Source organism: Balaenoptera ricei, chromosome X (genome assembly GCF_028023285.1).
Source record: "Balaenoptera ricei isolate mBalRic1 chromosome X, mBalRic1.hap2, whole genome shotgun sequence".
In the NCBI taxonomy this organism is placed as follows: Eukaryota; Metazoa; Chordata; class Mammalia; order Artiodactyla; family Balaenopteridae; genus Balaenoptera; species Balaenoptera ricei.
In genome coordinates, this window is record NC_082660.1 from 105,731,411 (window position 1) to 105,752,592 (window position 21,182).

Genomic DNA, 21,182 nt, shown 5'->3' on the forward strand with positions numbered 1-21,182 from the left:
GTGGGTCCTTGTTGGTTATCTATTTTAAATATAGCAGTGAGTACATGTCAATCCATCCATTTAAACTGGACAATTCAGTATATGTACAACCATCTCCACAATCAATTTTAGGATATTTTCATCACCTCAAAAAGAAACCCCGCTTCCTTTAGCTATCATCCTTATATCCTCTGATTTTCTCCAATTCTGAGGAATCACTAGTCTATGTTCTCTGTCTCTGTACATTTCCCTATTCTGCAAATTCCGTATGAATGGAATCATATAAAATGTGGTCTTCGTGACTAGTTTCTTTCACTTAGCGTAATGTTTTCCAGGTTAATCCATGTTGTAGCTTGTATCAGAACTTCATTCCCTTATATAGCTGAATAATATTCCATTGTGTAGCTATGCCACAGCTGTCCTATTATTTTTTTCATTTAATATTTCCTTTCCATTCAGTACACACAGATCTAGCTCACTCTTTTTAGTGACTGCACAGTATTACACAGTTCTGATGCAACATAATTTAAGTAACCATTTCCCTATTGATGGATATTTAAGCTATTTCCAGTGTGTCCCCATTATAACAATAACTTGTAATCTCCATATGATACGTAGGCAGAAAGGGAGAGGCCATCTCTCTTGGTGGAAAAAGGACTCTGCCTCTAGAACAGTGGTTCCAAAAAGTATGTTCCCTGGACCTACAGCATCACCTGGGAACTTGTTAGAAATGCACATTTCTGGGCCCGACCCGCAGAGTTTTTGAATCAGAAACTCTGAGATGGGGCCCACTGCTCCCTGTTTAACAAGCCCTTCTCCTTGTGATTCTGATATGCAATAAAATTTGAGGATCACTGTTCTAAATCTCTTTGACTGCACTGCAGTGGCTTTCATTAGTTGGTTTAAGGTAAACTTTAAAAATTAGCAGGACCACAAAAGTTGGCTTTAACACATGACTATGGTCATGGATAGGGCAGAAGTATAGTGGAGGGGTAAGTGAGTTTCTATGTTTCTTTAGAGAAAGTACCTTAATATAACAAAAAACCTCTTCCTTTCATGCTTTTCCTAACTGTTTGACCCCTTATTCTCTTCTTCCCGTAATCTTGTAAAACCAACAATTAAACCATTTACATAAACTAAGATACCAGGAGATGGGAAGCTTCTCCTTCCTGACTCTCTCGTTTCTGTTGATGATATGATGAACCATAAAACCCAGATCCCATTAGAATTGAAACATTGGAAAAATGAGATTTCAATGAATCACAGATGGGAACTAGAAGAAAATTTGGAAATCTCCTAGTCGAGAGTCATAGTTTGGAGATAAGGAAAATGAATCCCAGAGAAATTACATGACACAGCTAGGCCACACAGCAAGTGCAAGCCTCTTTCTCTCATTATGCTATATACTATACTATATACTATATACTGCTGAACTATCATGGTTCTTGACCAAGGATATGCGTTCGTACCAAATTCATCTGGGGAAATTTCTTTAAAAAATATATTTAGAAGGATTTATTTTCCTTAACTTACTAAGCTGAGAAGACTGATATAATTTGACTATATCTAAAAGGAATTTATGGACATCAAGCATTATACTATTGCCCTCTAACTCAGCAACACCCACCGAGGTCAGGGAGTGTCCACAATAGTCAGAAGTACTTGGACTGCTTATCCCTATGTTAAACAGCTCCACATTGCAGGGTTTTGGTGTTCTTTTGGCTTTCTATTGTTTTTCTGTCCTCTCCTTTGATGTCAGTTATTACTTCTTGCATGTATCAGTGTGTTTGCGTCCAGCGGCCCTCACCCCTACTCCCATACCTACAATTGCCAATGTGAGTTGAGACACCAAATAAATACGATCTTGAGAACTATGATAAAGGTGATGGGAAAATAGGTTGTGAGGGAGGAACTAGAAAATTTAATATGGGGACTTTGTGATATTTACCTTGGCTGAGACATAATGAAAAGTCAATGTTGCCAGACACAACATTCTGTAAGAATGTGGCATGAGAGCAAGACCTCCCTTACACAAATGAAACAAAGAATGAACTCAGAATTTTTTTTAACATCAGGAAGGTACGTAGTTTTTCCCCCCTCAAGGTTTCTCCTCTATTTGTTTGCTCTTTGTTTTTTTTATTAATAAACTTTATTTTTAAGAGCAGTTTTAGGTTCACAGCAAAACTGAGCAGAAAGTACACAGAGTTCCCACAAACCCCCTGTCCACACACAGGCACAACCTCTCCCACTAGTGACATCCCACACCACAAAAACCCTGGGTGGTTTTTAAAGCTATGAATAATGCAACAGTGAGATTACCTGTAACACCACAGAACTGTGGGTATTGCTGGTAAAGATGCGTGTGGTTCCCGCCTTGGAAGACTGCAAATGGGAGGAGAGGCCCATTTCGCTGCTTCCAAGGGACAATTTCATGTGTTGGTCTTCCTCTTCCACTAGAGATCTGAAAAGGTTTTTAAATCAGAAAGAAAAACAAATGAAAACTTGTCATATAATTCACAACTGGATGATTTAGAGAAACAGTCACTCCCTGATTATGTGCCAATCATCTGACTATGGAATATACTGAATGTTGTTTCACTGTATTTTAGGCTCATACCATTCTACATCATAGAAGAAATAGATATATATTTGTAAAAAGCTTTCCAAGGTCAGAAGAGATAAATGGGAACTGAGAAATCAACTAAAAGCTGGCTCAAAACTATAATTACAAAGGGTTTGTTTTTCTAGTGCCAAAGTAATTGTTTTGGTATTGGGTTGTTTAGGTAGCAATACCATCAAATTGTGTTATTCACAGTTAAAATTACTTTGGAATACCTACTTTTAGAAAGATAAAAATAATATTTATCATTTATTGAACAGTCACTATATATCAGGTATTTGCCAAGAAATTTACACACATGATCTCATATAATCCTCAAAACAATCCATTGCAACAGGTATTACTAGTATCTCCTTTTTATTAAGGGTAGGGAAAATGAGCTACAGAAGGGTTAAAAATTACTTACCTAAGGTCACAAAGTTATTAAAGGGACTGGACCAGGATTTGAATCTAAGTTTAGTCTGTTTCCAAACTCCAAAGACCCCGTAAGTAAAAGTCAAAGACTAACTGTGGTATCCTAATACATTACTTCCTCTTGTGTTACTATAGCTCTAATCAACCCCAACTGAACAAAAAAATTTACACATGAAATAATTCCTTTTTCTAGCAGTATCTCTCACTAAGTAATCACTTGGGATTATTTAGCTAAACAGCTACAGTGTAGTGGCCTTTTCATCTTCCCAAACAAACAAATAATAAAAATAATAAACGTAAGCTATGCCCATGTATATGTCACATTAGCAATTTTTCAGGGACCATAAAAAGCATTAGAGAACCTGTAGTCAACCTGTAGTTAGTTTCACGGAGAAAGTGGCGAAATAATAGTTAAAGGCCTCAGGTTACACTAAAAATTGACCATCGTGGTACAAACTTTCATTATTCCTTAGACTAGGCGGACTTGTGTTTCCTTAAGTATACACTGCTAAAACTGTTTCTGAATCACCTGAGAGCAGGGAGCCCCATGGTTCTGAACGGGTTTGTGCATTCATGATGGGCAGACTGCTAAAATGGACATTAAGAAGGGAGGAAGGAAGAATGGATTTCCAAGTGCTAGAACTCTGCCTTTTTCCTATTTATTTCTAACTTCCCGAAGGTTGAATTATTGGTTTCTCTAACTTGGCTCTATCCAATACCATAAAGATTTCACCTTTTCCCCTACCATACCTATAATCTAAGTTGATCAGTTTTAATAGGAAAAAAAGTTTTACGACCATACCATACTTTTAACAAAGATCCTGCTTTTTGAATTTCAACACCAACCAAATGGCTTTAAATTCTGCAATAATTAGCAAAAATCCTGGCCTTAAGGGTGACATCAATTCTTCTTAACGATATTAGAGCCATAGTATAACCAAAAAATGAATTAATAATATATAACCATGTTTTATTCAATTCTCATGGATATTTAATAAAGAAGAGAATAATTTAAATAAGATTTTAACAAGCATAAAAGAAAATGAATATAGTTTTCCACTAGCTTCAGAAATAGCTTTTGAAAAGAAATTATATACATGATATATAGCATACATACATTTGCAGACACTTTTAACCAGCTTTCGCAGACAGACATTTAATTACAGAATCAAATGGAAAAGTGGGAAATAGATTGATGGTGACTGGTATCCCTAACCAGAAAATTTCCATTCATCCAGAATTATTTTAATGGGACATTCAAGCAGAATGTTTCATTAGTTTCTGTATTCCCTGCACAGAACCTGGCACATGCGAGGTTTAATATATGTCATCTGAATGAATACAGAATCTCATTTCTGTGGATCATTCCAGAGACATTTCTTTATCATGCGGTGCTTTAAATGACCGTCAATTATCATTTTACAGAACCACAGATGTAAATGGGACAGGAGTAAAGCTGAAACCGCACTGCCCCATGACATATCCTGGAAATTGTTTGTTTTTTTTTTTAAATAAACTATAGATCACAACTTGTTTCCATGTCATTTGTCTCTTGCTCTTAAAATCGAAAGGCAGAATATAAAAATGCAGCCTTTTCTTGGCAAGATAATATGTCTGGCTTTCTAACTAATTACTTCAAAAGCTAAAGAAGTCTTCACTAAAATCCTCTTCTTCATGACTTCTTATCAACATCTTTTGACTTTTTAACATTCAGAACACTCCCTATTATTTCTGCATCAGTAACAGCACATGTCATGTCAACCCCCTCAGCAGATTCAATATTCCCTTCTATCTCCTTTTCATTAAGTCTATTGACTGGATGTGAAGAGCATTGTTCTTCAACAGTGCAAGGAGGTGAAACCTCTCTGCAAACTCCAAGCCACAATGACACCAAACTATCCTTAAAGGAATGATTATCTGAGTAATTCCAAGAACAAATAACATTTTTAATCTTATCCTTTCTAAGTCATATGGTTGAAAGCAATAAAAGGAGCAGTGGTTCTCAGTGGGGGGAGGGGCATCAATGTCTGGAGACACTTTACGTGGTCGCAGGGTAGGGGGGCGTTGCTACTCTCATCTAGTGGGATGCTGTTAAACATCCTACAATGCCCAGGAAAGGTCTCCAAGGCAAAGCTGTGCTCAGGCAAAAATTTCAAGAATGCCAAGGTTGAGAAACCCTGGTACAGAGGGATTAACCTCCTCAAGACAGATTTTCTAAAGAAATTTCATGTCCTAAATAACTTCCCAGTCTGAGAGTTAACTCCATGAGGTAATGCTGGCAGTCAGAAACACAGTAGGATTATTAATTACCACTAACTCCTCCAAGACTGCCTAATAATAGAATACCTCTGCTCTCCTCCAGTCCATCAATTTGAAAAATCAACTGTTTACAGGAGATAAGTAGATAATAGCTTTGAAGTTTATAAGATAATTATGCAGAAAGGCTTTTGTCCTATGTAAACTCATGGAAGAATAATTCCTAAGTCGGCTTTAAACAACTGTTATTTGGAGAGAAAAAAAAAAACAAAAAAAAAAAACAATTGTTATTTGGATTCACTTTTACATGCCAATTTAGAATCAAGCAAACTCTGTCCAAATAGTCCTATTTCATCAAAACTGTAGAATTATTCATGGGAGAGATTGTGTTCATCAATTTTCTTTTGAAAAATTGAATCTTTTTCTTCCAGCGTCTATATATTGCTACCACACCATTCCCGCCCGCCCCGCTACCGCTGGACACATCTTATTTTGTAAACAGTGACCAACCACAGAGCATGAAAGCAATCTTTCACAAAGTGTACATGAGTCACTCAACTGCACTTGCTCAAAGAGAACAATTACTTTTTCGAAGAGCATTAGGTAGAGAGGGAAGCACTGCCTGATGGTCTTACTGAAAGCTCTGCAAAGCTGGTCAAACCAAACATACATAGACTGTGGCATTTCTTTGTACTACTATTTGAAGACAAAGGAAATAGTCTAAGCAATTGTCACATGTTAACAGGGTGATACTAACATTGTAATGTTGCCTCAAAGCCTTCCATATTTAAAAAATTACCCCAAGGGAAACAGGTGTAAATGACATAGGGACACAATTCATAAATATAAAAGTACAAATGATTAACAGATAGAAAAATGTTCAACTCCATTAGTACTCCAGAATATGCAAATTAAAGCAAACCTGTAAACTTATAAAAGAGTAGAGTAGAAGATATACTCTCAAAATTGCTAGTGCAAACATATATTAAGCCTCTGCCATCTGCATGGCATTGTTCACTCATGGATTTTTTAATGAAAAATTTTAAATCATCAAATGTACAAATTCTTTTCCTTTTTACACTGAACATCATGACAATAAAGGATTGTGTATTACTGGTGGGTGGGCTGCAGCAAGAGTGTTCTGTCAATCTGATTCAAATATGTTTTCTACAATGAATAGTTCTGTACAGGTAATAGTTTGGTAGATGTTCTATGAAGAACCGTGTACTTAGAATTCACTATAGCAGTCGGGTTTGTTGGTATGCCATATGGGGAAGGGAAGAGTATCTCATAATTGCATCATTTGGCTCCAAAGCCTCAAATAGTCTTAGGACACTCATCAGTCTCAATAAAACATGCCGATAGGATACATGCACTTGCAGAAAAAACATACTGCCCAAGACTATCAGAATACATGTCAAGTTGTTCCCTTTACTTTACTTGTTTTTACTTCTGAGGGTAAAAAATAAGTGAATCAGAGAAAAACCAGAAAGGTAAAAGTATATCGATGCCTTTAACTTTTCTCTCTTTAGTTCCTGATCAGTTTGACAGCACTTCTTGCTTGTGACTATTACATTACAAAGTGGTTAAACCTGACAATGTATGTAATTCTAATAACATAATGCCACTGTAACAAAAGAACAGGGGTTTCTGAGTTAGTGTCAAAAGTATTATTCAAATACTGCAATTTCCCAGAGTAATAATATTATTCTAACTGAAAGTCAGCGCCAGTGGGTTGGTGTGCAAGAAGAGCAAAAATAACAAAACAAAACAAAAATAAAAGTCATGAATGGTATAACAACACAACAAGTCAGGTTGGTTAATCAAGGCACTGACTCATGCTTTACCACCCGTCCCCCAGAAAAATAAAATACATATTTCTCACACTCACAATTTAAAAAGAAAATCAAGAAAAAGGCTTTCTTCAAAGAAGAACTCCCCCGCCATTTGTTTTTCTGCTCTGAAACAGAGAAGTGTCTGCTAGCCGCAGCATTTGCTAAATGAAACATTTCTTGCTATAAAGTTGCATTGGCAGGTGGGGGAAAAATTCAGCCACCTGTTCTCACATTCATTTGAATTTGAGTGCTAAATCCGTCAAGGTATTTCCTTCCCCCATGAGAAATAAATTAAAAACTTAAGATGGTATTAGTCATTTCCCATTGATTTTTCTATAGATTCAAAGTATGCATTCTGCATTGAATTCTAAAGATATTAATAATCTTCCTACCACACAAAATTTAGAATCAACTCTCCTTCACCCCTCCCATCAAAAACTGAATGATACACACACACACACACACACATATACACATTCTCTCAATTTCCATTAAGAATAAAAAGGAAGTGTTTTTAAAAATAAGAAGGAAAATTTCCAATTCATGAAGTAAGTTAATATATATAAAATAAGCCTGGTATTTTCTTTAAAAGAAAAACACCTTAAAACCTAAAATATTTAAAGATATGTCCCAGGAATTCCCTGGCATCTAGTGGTTAGAACTCTGCGCTTCCACTGCAGGGGTCCTGGGTTCAATCCCTGGTCGGGGAACTAAGATCCCACAAGCCGCACGGCAGGGCCAAAAATAAATAAATAAATAAACTGCTTTAAAAAATAAAAAAATTAAAAATAAATAAAAGTAAAGATTTAAAAAAATAAAAAAATAAAGATACGTCCCAACTAAAATGACATTTACGGTATCATTGTACAAGGAAATCATAAATATCATAGCAACTTCTCTCTTTTTTTTTTAACATCTTTATTGGAGTATAATTGCTTTACAATGGTGTGTTAGTTTCTGCTGTATAACAAAGTGAATCAGCTATACAGATACATACATCCCCATATCCCCTCCCTCTTGCGTCTCCCTCCCACCCTCCCTATCCCACCCCTCTAGGTGGTCACAAAGCACCGAGCTGATCTCCCCGTGGGAGCAACTTCTCTTAAGAAGGTGTAAATTAATCGCTATTTAAGAAACTATGGAGAACGTGTCTCCTCAACAAGGTGTTTGCCTGAAAGAAGTCAAGAAAAGATAAAGCTTTGGTTAGTTATTTGTATTTTTTAATGACATAAGTATAAGTACATTATTGTCAACTTGCAATAAATCTGCTAATGGAAATCTTTAGCATAGATGATATAAAATAGCTGCTAATCTTTCCGAGGCTTTCTTTTCTGCTGCAGCTATATACCAGAGCCCACAAAAGAGAAAAAAATTTCAAGGTGATAGGGTCAGACTGTAAAATGATTTTCCAAAGTAAAGAAGCTTCTTTATATGCAAATGTCTGATTTAAAATAAAATCACATTAATAAATAGCTGATGTCAGTTTTAACATAGGAATAAGATCATCTACCCAGCACCTGCTGTGTACTAGGCAGTGTGCCAGACACGTTCTCTATGCTACTTAATCCTCATAACAATCCCATTTTAAAGACAGGAAACTGAAGCTCAGAGAGTTTAAGGCCTCACCATGAATCTGGTAACTATGATTTGAACCTGAGTCTGATTCCAGAGACCAAATTGTTCCCATCACACCAAGCCTAAAAAATGTAAAATAGCAGAGTAGAGGCCATAAAGCAATCAACGTTTCAGTGTTTAACTTATAAACATGAGGAAGATCTCAGAGAGGCACATTCTGTTATAGGGAAGCAATTTGTTGGTTGAATTACTTCAGTCTAAAATTACCCACTTTTACCACTACTTCCATAACAACAATACCAATGCTAAAAATCTCTCATGCCATTCTCCCAACACATCTGGGGTCAGGAGGGAGCATATCCTAGGATATAACTCAGATCAGATTCAGGGAGAACTTGACATTACTGATACCAACATTTAAAAGAACAGATTCTGAATTCCAAAGCCACCCATCGCCATCACAGAAATAGCACTATGACACAGATGAGGGAATTGGGCTAAACAAATGGAATGACAAATGATAGTCCACTCTAACAGGATGAAAGTTAATTATCCAAACCATAAAGCATTTGCATTGAATACCTCAATCCTGTCCCTGAAACACTTTCAGATCAATGTTTGCTCCTTCTATCTACCATATTTCAAAACTTTAGTCTTCCTTCATCTTTTAAAATTCATATACCAATTAAACTACATCAAGTCTCATGCATCTAGACTAGAAAATTCGACCGTTTGGAAGCTTGGTTTATATACTATTTCTCATTCTTTACATTTCTCATAATATTTGGATGAAAGATATAGATAGATAGATGATAGATAGATAGATACATGAAGCAGAAATACAAGAGTATAATCTATAAAAATATTGAATCACTATGTTGTATGTACACCTGAAACTAATACAACATTGTAAATCAACTATACTTCAATTTTAAAAAAATGAATTCTAAATGTTGATTCCATACCTACTATATAAAAAAAGCTAAGTCGAAGTCGAAGCTCCCTTGCCTTAAGGAGCCATATAAGGTGAGCAAGTACACAAGTGGTAGTGGTGGGAGAGAGAGAGCAATATGGACGTGTAGGTTGGGGGAAACAGCACGGACTCCCATCACCGTCAACAGTCCCCTTCCCAGTGCACAGAGGAAATAGTTATAATCCTCTGAAAGGATGTTCCCTGCCCCCCTACAGCCAGCGCCAGCCTGGTCGTTGAGAAGTCTGAGCTATACCTGAGGTCAGGAGCATGCCTTCTCCTTCTTCTATCCCCAAATGAAGAAACTGGAACAGGAGCTCCAACACCCAGGCCACCTTTCTATAAAGGAGCTTTTTGCTCCCAGAGGACTTATATTAACCAAGGTATCACTTTATTCCTATTATCTGTAGCTCACCGACTTTGAAATTTGACTATGGTGCTATAGTGCGTATCAATGGAAAAGTGTTATTACTAAAGAACTGGGCTTTCACTTGCCTAAAATTTCAGTTTATTAAATATTCAAACATCCAAGTTATCCAATTTTAGAGTTTATTATAAAGGCAGATTCCACAAACTCAAAACCAATCAGAAATCACTGAGACAAATCTCTTTGGGAACAGGAGGAATCATTAATCAAGTGGTAAAAATCCAATCCTTTTCTGTCTTTTCTGAATTTCCTAGTTATATTCAGCTTCGCAAAGTCAGTAATTCATGACCAGGTCTTAAGGGAATGTTTATTTTTCTTTTAAAAGGAAACATGATAAAAAAAAACCAAAGAGTAAGACTTTCCAACTTAAACGTAATAGCCAATTGTACTCCATGTTTTAAGAATTATAATTGAAGAAAAAAAATTGAAAGAAAAAAAAAAAAAAGAATTATAATTGGCAGCTCTACGAGTCCCACTGATTCTGTCTTCAAAGCCTGTAATAAATGTAACAAATCTCACCCTTGATTTTGCAATGACCTAGCAGCATCTCGAATTATTTCAATGAATGTATCAAATCATTCATTTAAATGTAATGTTTAATATGATTTAATCACACCAATGTTTTAATATGACAGCCAATATTTTTAAGACAGGGGAAGGTAATACAAAAAGAGAAATCAAAGACAGACTCTAAACCCAAAGAGTCACACTAAGGATAGCTCTCTCAAGTTTGTTTCAGACGTGGAGCTTGGTGAAGCAAAAAGTCTAATTTTAGTACAATTTTTCATATTAAAATTATTTTCCATTTTGTACATATTTGCCTCACCATTAAGGTTTTTTTCAAAATAAAACTTAGCTCTAAGACTTTAAGTTATCCCTCTTGTACAATGCTTACCATAAAGAAAAAAACCATTCCTGACCTTAAGTTCTTAGGTTGTTAGAAAATGAAAGAAATCTTGACAGTCACTTACAGCTCGCTCACCTATCTACACATTCAGGCATCATATTCTAAGAGTAGAAAGGCAGAAATGACTTCTGATTTTTCTCCTGAAATGCCATCAGGAGCCTGCACTTTGACTACAGTCCTAGAAAACTATTTTAACTAAGATCGCTATAATGTGCAGTTCACTATCACAATGCAATATCATCATCTAGCTACAGACGGCTCTGCTGATGTGAGTAACAAAAATTGCTCTATAAAAATACTTTTATAAGATTTTGTCCATCGTACAGCAACACTAAGGAAGGAGTCCTTTGCATAAAGTATTTATGTACCATTACTATGTTTACCCCGAATATTAAGTATTCTTGATAAAATTGGTAAAGACTTCCTGAAAGGGAGACTGGTTATTTATTTTCTTTGAGGGAGTAGATGCAAATTACAATTCATTGAGGAGTTTGCCACTTTGGGGGAAAGGTGTTTCTTTTTAGGAACATTATGGCCTCTGGCTTCAAGAAAGTTTGTGTTCTTGGGTGGAACGCAAAAAGGGTAGAGGCAGACCATATTATTTAAACAACATGACAGTAGGCATCCAGGACTCATATTTCCCAGTCATCTAAGTGGGAATTTTGAATAGAAGCTAATTGGAGCATTTTCAGACTGTGTATGTGTTTTGCAGAGCGATCTATGAATTGTGAAGTAGTAATGAAGTACTGCCTCGATCTGTTTGAGACAAATAGGACAGAAGGATATTAAGCAAGAGAGAAGCATTCCCTTCCTTCCTTCCATATTGTCCTTTAAACCAGTGTTTCATACCCCAATTTATAATTTCTGACTCTCAGGGTGCAGGTGAGAAGGACGCAGAGAAGAGTCACCAAGAAGATGAGGAGAGGAGGCTCAAGGTGTCAAAAGTTTGCCCGGAGCTTCCCTGGTGGCGCAGTGGTTGAGAATATGCCTGCCAATGCAGGGGACACGGGTTCGGGCCCTGGTCTGGGAAGATCCCACATGCCGCGGAGCAACTAAGCCCCGTGAGCCACAACTACTGAGGCTGCGCGTCTGGAGCCTGTGCTCCGCAACGGGAGAGGCTGCGACAGTGAGAGGCCCGCGCACCGCGATGAAGAGTGGCCCCCGCTCGCCGCAACTAGAGAAAGCCCTCGCACAGAAACGAAGACCCAACACAGCCAAAAATAAATAAATAAATAAATAAATAATTACAAACTTTAAAAAAAAAAAAAAAAAGTTTGCCCAGCTAGTTGGAAAATGCTAGTCTAAATGCTATTCCCCTCAACTCATCCCATCTACAACAAGCTATTTCTTGAAGCAATAAGTCATTTTAAATGTCCCAAATCCAATCTTTTTGTAGATCATGCTTTAAGGAGAAAACTGGCTTATTTAAAGGTACTCTCAAGGGAAATGAATTTGACTACATAGTTCTTAATGATTATTCCTGGAAGCTTGGTCAGTCAGAAGAAAGTTCAGGAATCTCAAATGTATCTAGATGTCATGCATTCAAGAGAGACATAGATAGGATATTCTGGATTCTAAAAGAAAATTGTTATCATCAAAATATTTCAGTCATCTTAGACTCCTAGTTCTCCCCCATCTCCTATGCCCAGGCAACTGACAAAGTACTACTAAGTATCTCTCTAGTATGCGTCTTTCACCACCTCTCCACTCTCACTGCCCCTACCACACTTTGGGTATCTATTACCTCTTCCTTGGATTTGGTTAGTAACATAAACTACATATTTGTTACAGTATAGCATCTTCACATACTGTGATTGTATTTATAGTTTCGGCGGGGGCGGGGCGGGGGGAGACGGGGTGGGGTGGGCGACCGGGCGCAGTTTTCCAAGAGCAGTATTCAATCACTCCTCTCTGCTTGCTGAACAAAAGCCATATCCTACACTCTTGCATTCAAGCCTTCTTGGACTAGCCCTCCTTAACTAGTTGCACATTCTGGCAAATAATTCAAAGTAAATATACATTTAATGATTTGAGAATAAATAAAAATCCAAATTTATTCACAAACTATCAGTTGTTTTGCTTTAGAATATGTTGTTTTCATACATTAGTAACTGCTATGCCTTTTTGTCCTACTGTTAACCAAGCAATGTGTAAAAGCATTTATTTAAAATATTTCTGATAGGAGGAAAACTTAATTAATTTAAATTGAATATCTGCTGGGAACTCCCTGGTGGTCCAGTGGTTAGGACTCAACGCTTTCACTGCCGTGGCCCCGGGTTCAATCCCTGGTCGGGGAACTAACATCCCACAAGCCACGCAGTGAGGCCAAAAATAATAATAATAATAATATCTGCTAAACCTTTGCAATTAGGTTTAGCCTTTTTAAGTATAAAACAATTCAGAACATAAGTAAATGTAGATCATTTTTTTATTTTTCCTAAACCCTACTCAGAATTCCTTTTATCCTAGTCAGCCATTCCTGTTTTCAAACTATACACAGAAAACACATTATCATTTAAGTACAACCATACTAGTTTTAAAACATAAATTTGTCTAAAATAGTTTTCCCCTCAGGGTAAAGGACACGTGAAAATAAGTCAAATAACTCTTAACTTTAAGAGTAGTTGCTCTCTTGAAAGAGATTATATAATCTTACTTTCTTTATCAAATTACAATTTGATGAACCATGACTAAAAGTATTCTGGTCACTGGTAAATTGCTTCTACTAAAATTACTTTCAGTCGGTGCCAGCATCATGGTACTTATCGGCAAGCAAGGAACAGAATCAGGATTTTGGATTAGTTCTTTTCATAGGAAAGATAGCTGTAACTTACTCTCTAACAAGACTGTAATTTATTAGATTCCTCTATATATGAAATGAAGAAATGCAACACACTTTGAGTGAAATAATTTGCACAAGGCTACAGACCTAAAAACTACTCTCTCTCAATTCATTCATCAGGGATCTCCCCAGTGGTCCAGTGGTTAAGACTCCATGCTTCCAACGCCAGGGGGCCTGCGTTCGATCCCTGGTCAGGGAGCTAAGATCCCACATGCCGCACGGTGTGGCCATAAATAAATAAATAAATAAATAAATAATTTTTAAAAAATTCATTCATCAACTCAACATCTGAACACCTGCTATGTGCCAGCCACTGCACTAGAAGATATGTAAAAAGAGCAGGCAGGATACTTGCTTGCAAAGAGATCACAGTGAAAGAAATAATTACTTTCCAAAGGACTAAATGATATAAAAATAATAATAAATTCTCAACATCATCTACTAACAAATACCATGTTGCATAATTCATATAAACCACAGTAACAAAACTAATTGCAAACTTTGCTCCCTGGTACAGAAGTGTATCAGTTCATATTTAGCATATAAGCGCCAAAATAAATAAATAAATAAATAACATCGACTTTCCTTACTGCTATTTTATTTTAAAGGATTATTCATCCCAGATCAGGCTATCTGCAAGGCTGCATCAGCAATCAAATAATATCCACTATTCAAAAATATAATCTGCGGGCTTCCCTGGTGGTGCAGTGGTTAAGAATCCGCCTGCCAATGCAGGGGACACGGGTTCAAGCCCTGGTCCGGGAAGATCCCATATGCCGCGGAGCAACTAAGCCCGTGCGCCACAACTACTGAGCCTGCACTCTAGAGCCCGTGAGCCACAATTACCGAAGCCCATGAGCCTAGAGCCTGTGCTCCGCAACAAGAGAAGCCACTGCAATGAGAAGCCTGCGCGCAGCAACGAAGACCCAACACAGCCAAAAATAAATAAATTAAAAAAAAAAAAAAAATATATATATATATATATATATATAATCTGCAATTATAATTATATGAAAGAAAGCCAAACATATGATGGTGTGATGGTGGATCACATCATTTGAAAGAAAAGTCTCTAATTGCATCTATCTATATACTTCAGCAATATGCTTATGAAAAATATGCTAATGAGCCAGGTCACTGGTCTACTTTAGACGAAAATTTTGGTTCCAGTTTCATGAACTTTTGTTTAGCTGTGAATCATTCAGAAATGATTACATATGCACATCCTTCGAGGGAAAGTGCTCATAATGAATGAAAATCACTTCAATTTAGTGATGCTAAGGGATTATCTATTGGATAATCCACTTACAACCTAAAACATCCATATACTTTTCAAAACTCTATTTCAAAATATTTTGTAGATCCACCCAAACTAAAGCCAGGTCGAACTGTGAGTTAATTAGGAACACAGTTCAGTGTAGGACAAGAGAAAAATTTCTGGTGTAATCACATGTATAAAGAGAAATCTAGTTGAAGTTTTTGTAGTAAACTGGTCTTTAACATTAATTTGTAATACAATTGATGAAATGGGATAAAATAATAAAAAGGAAATATAAATTAAGACTGAGTTAAATCATCAAATGTGAATGTACACAGATGGAGGAAAAGTGACCAGACTTAAATATCACATTCTCTTGCAAGGTACAATGGTATGACAGAGAATGATTTCTAAGGTTCCTCCCAGCTCTCAGAGTCCAAGAATCCTGAATAAGATACTTATGCTCTTTTTAAGATGTCACGTTCTGATCTCACTGATCAGTGAAAAGCACTATATTTTTGAAACCAGAAAAACAGAGTGAAAATAGAAGATGTTACAGGGCAAGCTGTAAATGAGCAAAGGTCTTTTAGAATTTGTAGAAATACCTTCAGTGAGAGACTTTAAAGTGGGGGGGGGGGAGAAGGAGGGGTAGAGAGGAGGGGGAGAGAGGAAGGACAGAGCGATGGCAAAGGCACTAGTTTAACCCAGTTGCCCACGAACACTCAAATGAGCTTGCCTCTCTAATGTATCATTCTCACAATGTTTCATTCTCAAAATTTTATTGTTTTAAAATACAGTATTCAAGACTTTTAAATCAAAAACTCAATCGAGCCCCTGCACCTTCCAATCTAATCACATAAGTCCTTAAAGGTGGAAGAGAAAGGCAGAAGAGTGGGTCAGAGAGAGATAGATGTGAAAAAGACTCCTGCCATTGCTGGCGCTGAAGATGGAGAAAGGCAGCCAGAAGCCAAGGAATGCTGGCAGCCTCTAGAAGCTGAGATCAACTGTTGCCTTACAGCCAGCAAGAAGATAAGGACCTTGGTGCTTCTACAACTGCAAAGAACTGAATTCTGTCAATGATCCAAATGAGCAGGAAACGCAGTCTCCCCGAGAGCCTCAGAAGCAAACACAGCTCCACCAACACCATGATTTTAGCCCAGTGAGACCCATACCAGACTTCTGACCTAAAAAACTATAACATAATAAATTTGTGACGTTTTAAGCCATTAGTTTGCAGCAATTTGTTATGGCAGCAATAGAAAACTCATACATGGAGGTTTTTCTCAGTGCCTGCACACAATCAAGCAATGGGACAATGACGTCCACAAGAAAGTACTAAACATACTGACTGGTTAGTACCCTAGGACTGTGATAAACAGAGCACATCTGCTACAGTCAATGGCAGCTAATTACTGGGGGGAAAAAAGGTGGTTGGCCAACAAAGGTAGGATAGTGCTTCGAAAGAAATAGGAAACAATGAGGTTAATCCCAGTACCATATCAGTAAGTAAAGATAATTGCCCCAGTATTTTCCTGCAACTTCACCACTTGACAGTACCACAAAGTAAAGCTAACTTCTCCCTGTACCACCACCCAATTCAGAAAAGTTTATCTCATCTGTCATACTTCTTTGTTCTTCGAATTCTAGTGAGATATTTCCTAATTAGTAGATGGCATGAAAGTAGCAAAAGTCTAGAAAAAGAAAAAGGCATTAGAGGAGTCAAGATCATTGAAATCAAGCAGAACTGCGTTTGAATTTTCACTTCACCTCTTACTTGAAGTGTAACATTGAGCAAGTTAATTAACTTCTCGGAACCACTGTGCCCTTAGAGTAAAACAGGGAAAAGACTTACCCTTATAGAGTGTTTGGGAGGCAGCTTCCAAAGTGCTTGGCACTTTTTTTTTTTTCCGGTGAGGGAAGGATTTATTACTACTTGCAACAAGTAAGGAGAACACCAGGGATCTTTCCCAAAGCAGTGTCTCCCCGTACAGCAAAATTGGGGAAGTTTTAACACAGTGCTTGGCACTTTTATAGTAGCACTCAATAAATTGTATTTCATTTAACTATGTTAAACCAGGACATTTTTGAAAATTGCAAATAAATATGTTTCACATGAAATTTACAGTATCTGTTGTATAGGCTAGATTCAAGAGTTCTGAAAGTTGTTTTTAATTACATTTTTCTTATGGAAAGATGTTATTTCATTTCTCCACTGAACCATATCATAAGAAGAACTGTCCAACAAGTTGGGCATGCTCCTGTCTTACCATACCATAAATGTTGCAAAATTGGGTTAAAAACAACATATACCCTCATCATAGTAAGTCATGCCAGTGAAAATATTTTACTATAATTGGAAACATAATATAACTTTATTTTTCTCTAAGGTTACATCGTATAGTCTGGGATCAAATTGTTGATGCTTGTAAGGTAAAAATATATACACTTGTGTGCTATAAAGCACCTAAGCCCTGTCCAACTTAAAGAATGGCACTCCATTTTTCTTGTTTAAAAAAGTGACTATCAAGTTTAAATGTAAATTGCATCATTTTCCATCTTATGGAATATGTACTTTCTCTTGTTTTCTTTGTTTAAATATTGGGGTCTAACTGACATACATTGTATTAGTTTCAGGTGTACAACATAATGATTTGATATTTGTATATATTGTGAAATGATCACCACAATAGGAATATGCACTTTAAAATCTGGTATCTATATCCAATTCACATCTCCTCAGTTAGCCCAGATACATTTCTCCTCTGTAGTATTTTTATTGCCATTAAATCCATTATCAATAATGCAAGCACGGTAAACAAGAGTGTTATGTAAACTGGTTGTCTTGGTTTAGAATTTTCACAGGAGCAAAATAAATCAAGCAATTTAATTGTTTATAAATAAAGATAGAAGATAAAGACTAGTCATTTTGAATAACTGCAAGGACTATATCCATAATACCCAGCAGAGTTATGCCTGGCGCATAACAGGCAGTAACTTCTGAATATTATAAACTCAATATACAAGGTGATTGAAAAAGAACTGAGCTCTTTCAAAAGTGGATTGCTCAGTAACTTCTTTATGTACTGATTCCCCAAGAATCTCACGTTTATACCACCTCTTTCTTGGCCTTGAGGAGATAAAGCAATACACTGTGGCTGCTATTTCAATTTAAAATATCAGCATGCACAGTGCTTATATTTTTTGACTCTTTACAAGTAATACAGTCATTAATACAAATACTTGCCTATCTCTTCCTTCTTTCTTTTCCCTCCCCCTAACTTGGCCCTATTTAGGTCTCATCTAAATATTCTAAATTTCAAGCAGAATGTCTGGAATCCTTAGAGTTCTTAGTAACTCCAGACTTCGCATGATGGTGAAAGATTCGCATTTCCGTCTCTCTTCCCTCTGGGGAAATGTTTTGAGGGGTACTTGGAAGTAACACTCATTTAGGCATAAAAAACAATGAATCTAGATAAATTTTCGACGAGTAAAATTCTTGGAAATTGCTGAAAGCATCCGAACTACTAGCTTTCTGTCTTGTAAGTTTCTTGTGTGCAGTATTCCTCAGATACATTAAATGGTTTTAAGAGATCTTTTTAAAGACACATACAATAGGCTTTAAAACAAAATTTTAATTTCATTTGCACATGCCAGACTTCCTCAGACTCGAAGATCTGAAGTAGCCAAGAGAATAAACGCTGACTAGGAGGAACAAGCAATCTAGTCATAAACCTCCGAAAAGAAGTTTGTAAACTCTGAGTCACTGTGGTTCAGGGTGAATGCTATGATTAAAAAATAATATAATCGCAGGCTCTTTAAGATAAGCAAAACGCCTGTATGAAAGGAGAGAGGTCTCTTCTAGTCGGACCGTGTGGGGAGCATCTCATTCAGATGTAGTATCTTGTATAAAGTTTAACACAAAAAAACTATCAGGGTGAGGGACAACCAGCAGAGTGAAGAGTCTGGAAAACATGTCACATGAGTAATGGTTAAAGAAAGAAGATTTCCAGGCTTGTACGTTATGGAGAAAATAATATTTTTCTCCATAGCTCCAGAAGGCCACACTAGAAATAGGAGATGAAAGATAAGAGGAATTGATTTTGCTCCATGCATGGAAGAGCTGTCCACGAATGAAAGGTGCTGGCTTGGGGAGGTAGTGAGCTCTTTGTCACTGACAGTGATCAAGGAGAACGTGCATCAGCATCTTTCACAGTTGTCACAGGAAGGATTCCTGCTTTAAAGGGGATCTGGATTCTCTAAATGACATCTAAGGTCACTTTTATCTCTATGATTTTCCATTAATAAGTGTTAAGCTAGCCCTTCTGCAAGTTCAGACAATGGAAATTCACAAGGAACATGCTACAAAAGTTACAGATGAGCGCTAAATTGCTCTGTGTTATTTATGTTATTTCTCCACATAATTTTGTTAGATTGAGCATATGTTGTAAAAAAACAAATTAAGTAGACAGAAACAAAAGTTTATGTATACACTAATTGTGAAAATATCTAACTAATTCTATTCTTTTCTAATTTGAGAATATCAATTTGGGAAGTATTTTGCTAGATGAAAAAGATATCTAAGGTTTTGTTTTATTTTATTTTCAAGGTTGTATTTTATTCACTAAATTAGAAAAAAGACAATCTTAGGGGATAGAAAACATGTCAAATTTAGAAAGTGCATATTTTAATTTTCTCTGTCCTTTGAATCACCCACAAACAAGGAACATTTATATAGTATGACTAAATCTAGATAAATTATTGACAATTAAATAAAGTAAAGCACCATTTTTTCTAGGGAAATCTAGATACTGAATCTCAATGATAAAATGATAGAAAATGATTGCTATAAAAGTCAGTGCTATTGGCACTTACTCTAAAATATATTTTACACAGTAAACAAAATAGTTGTAAACAGGACGCTAACTGAATACAAGTGTATTGGCTAAGAGAGGACAAGTCTAATTCACTAACACTCATTCTACACCCACTGTCTGGCTTGCTATGATTCACTGTTACATTGTGCTGGTTCATTCTTACCCATTGTCTTCCTCCTTGTGGCCACACCATTATTAGCAAGACTTAACTGCTTGTGAAGAAAAGATAAAAAGATAGCTAATGCTAATTCTGTTCTATTTCAGTGTGTCCTTGGAATCTAACAATACATTAACCCTATAACATCAGCCTGAAGGAATCACTTGCTGCTTGAAAACAATGAATACCAAAACACCAGAAAACCACTTAGAAGTGACTGCCCTTTCAGCTTTATTAATTTAGGCAAATTGACAGGTTAATTTACATGGTTCACACCTGTCAGGAGCAGAGTCTACTAATTCAGCTTACACTGACCAGGAGATACTCCTTCAGGCTAAGGTTGAACTTCAACCTTCTGCTGAACAGAGTGTAACACAAACACATCACTCAGATTTCGATCAAGACAGTCCCTTCAGAATTCCACATGGATGGCACACCACCCTTGCAAGTGTTCAAAACTGAAGCTGAAGGGAGACTCTACCTAATAAAGACTAAATAATATTTGGTAATCAAGCTATCTGGAGGCCAAAGGATTACTTTCCCAAATCTTTTGTCTTTATGATACTCCACTCTTCCCAAATCATATTTTAACACAATTTGAAAAGCACTTTATGCTATATAAGAAACTATTTTCCTTAATATTACCATAAATATTGTCTTTATCATCAATAAGTCTTGAAAATATGGAAAGGTTTTAACTCACGTTCAAGTTCTAAACAAGCAGAAAGCAAGCCAACTTGGACTTTAAATTCACAAGGAAAAAAAGCTTTTCTGTTCAATGTTTGCAGTAAGTAAAACATTCTCTATTCTAGCTTTCACTAGTGGATAGCAGCAGTGCCCTATCACCAGCATCAATGGAAGAGTTCTAGCCAGCAGCACCTACAGTGAGTTTAGAAAGAAACCATAAGGAACCTTTATATTTCTCCATATTTGCTCCATTACTACAACACATTTTTACTACAAGCAAAAATATTTTATATTGAAATTTCAGTCTTTGAAAAAGCACCCAAGTCATCAATGAAAATCATGTAACATGTATTCGACAAATCACAGTAAATAACGACAAAA

At 36.5% G+C, this 21,182-nt stretch overlaps 1 protein-coding gene across 19 annotated transcripts in view; it reads right to left on the reverse strand.

Moving 5' to 3' along the window:
• Positions 1 to 21,182, reverse strand: part of KLHL13 (kelch like family member 13) — a 389,271-nt gene that overhangs the window by 34,655 nt on the left and 333,434 nt on the right. For all 19 annotated transcript variants that reach the window (XM_059911116.1, XM_059911114.1, XM_059911112.1 and 16 more), the window contains one exon: positions 2,299 to 2,440. In XM_059911116.1, the coding sequence (XP_059767099.1) occupies positions 2,299 to 2,440 (142 nt within the window). The remainder of the gene's footprint in view (positions 1 to 2,298; positions 2,441 to 21,182) is intronic.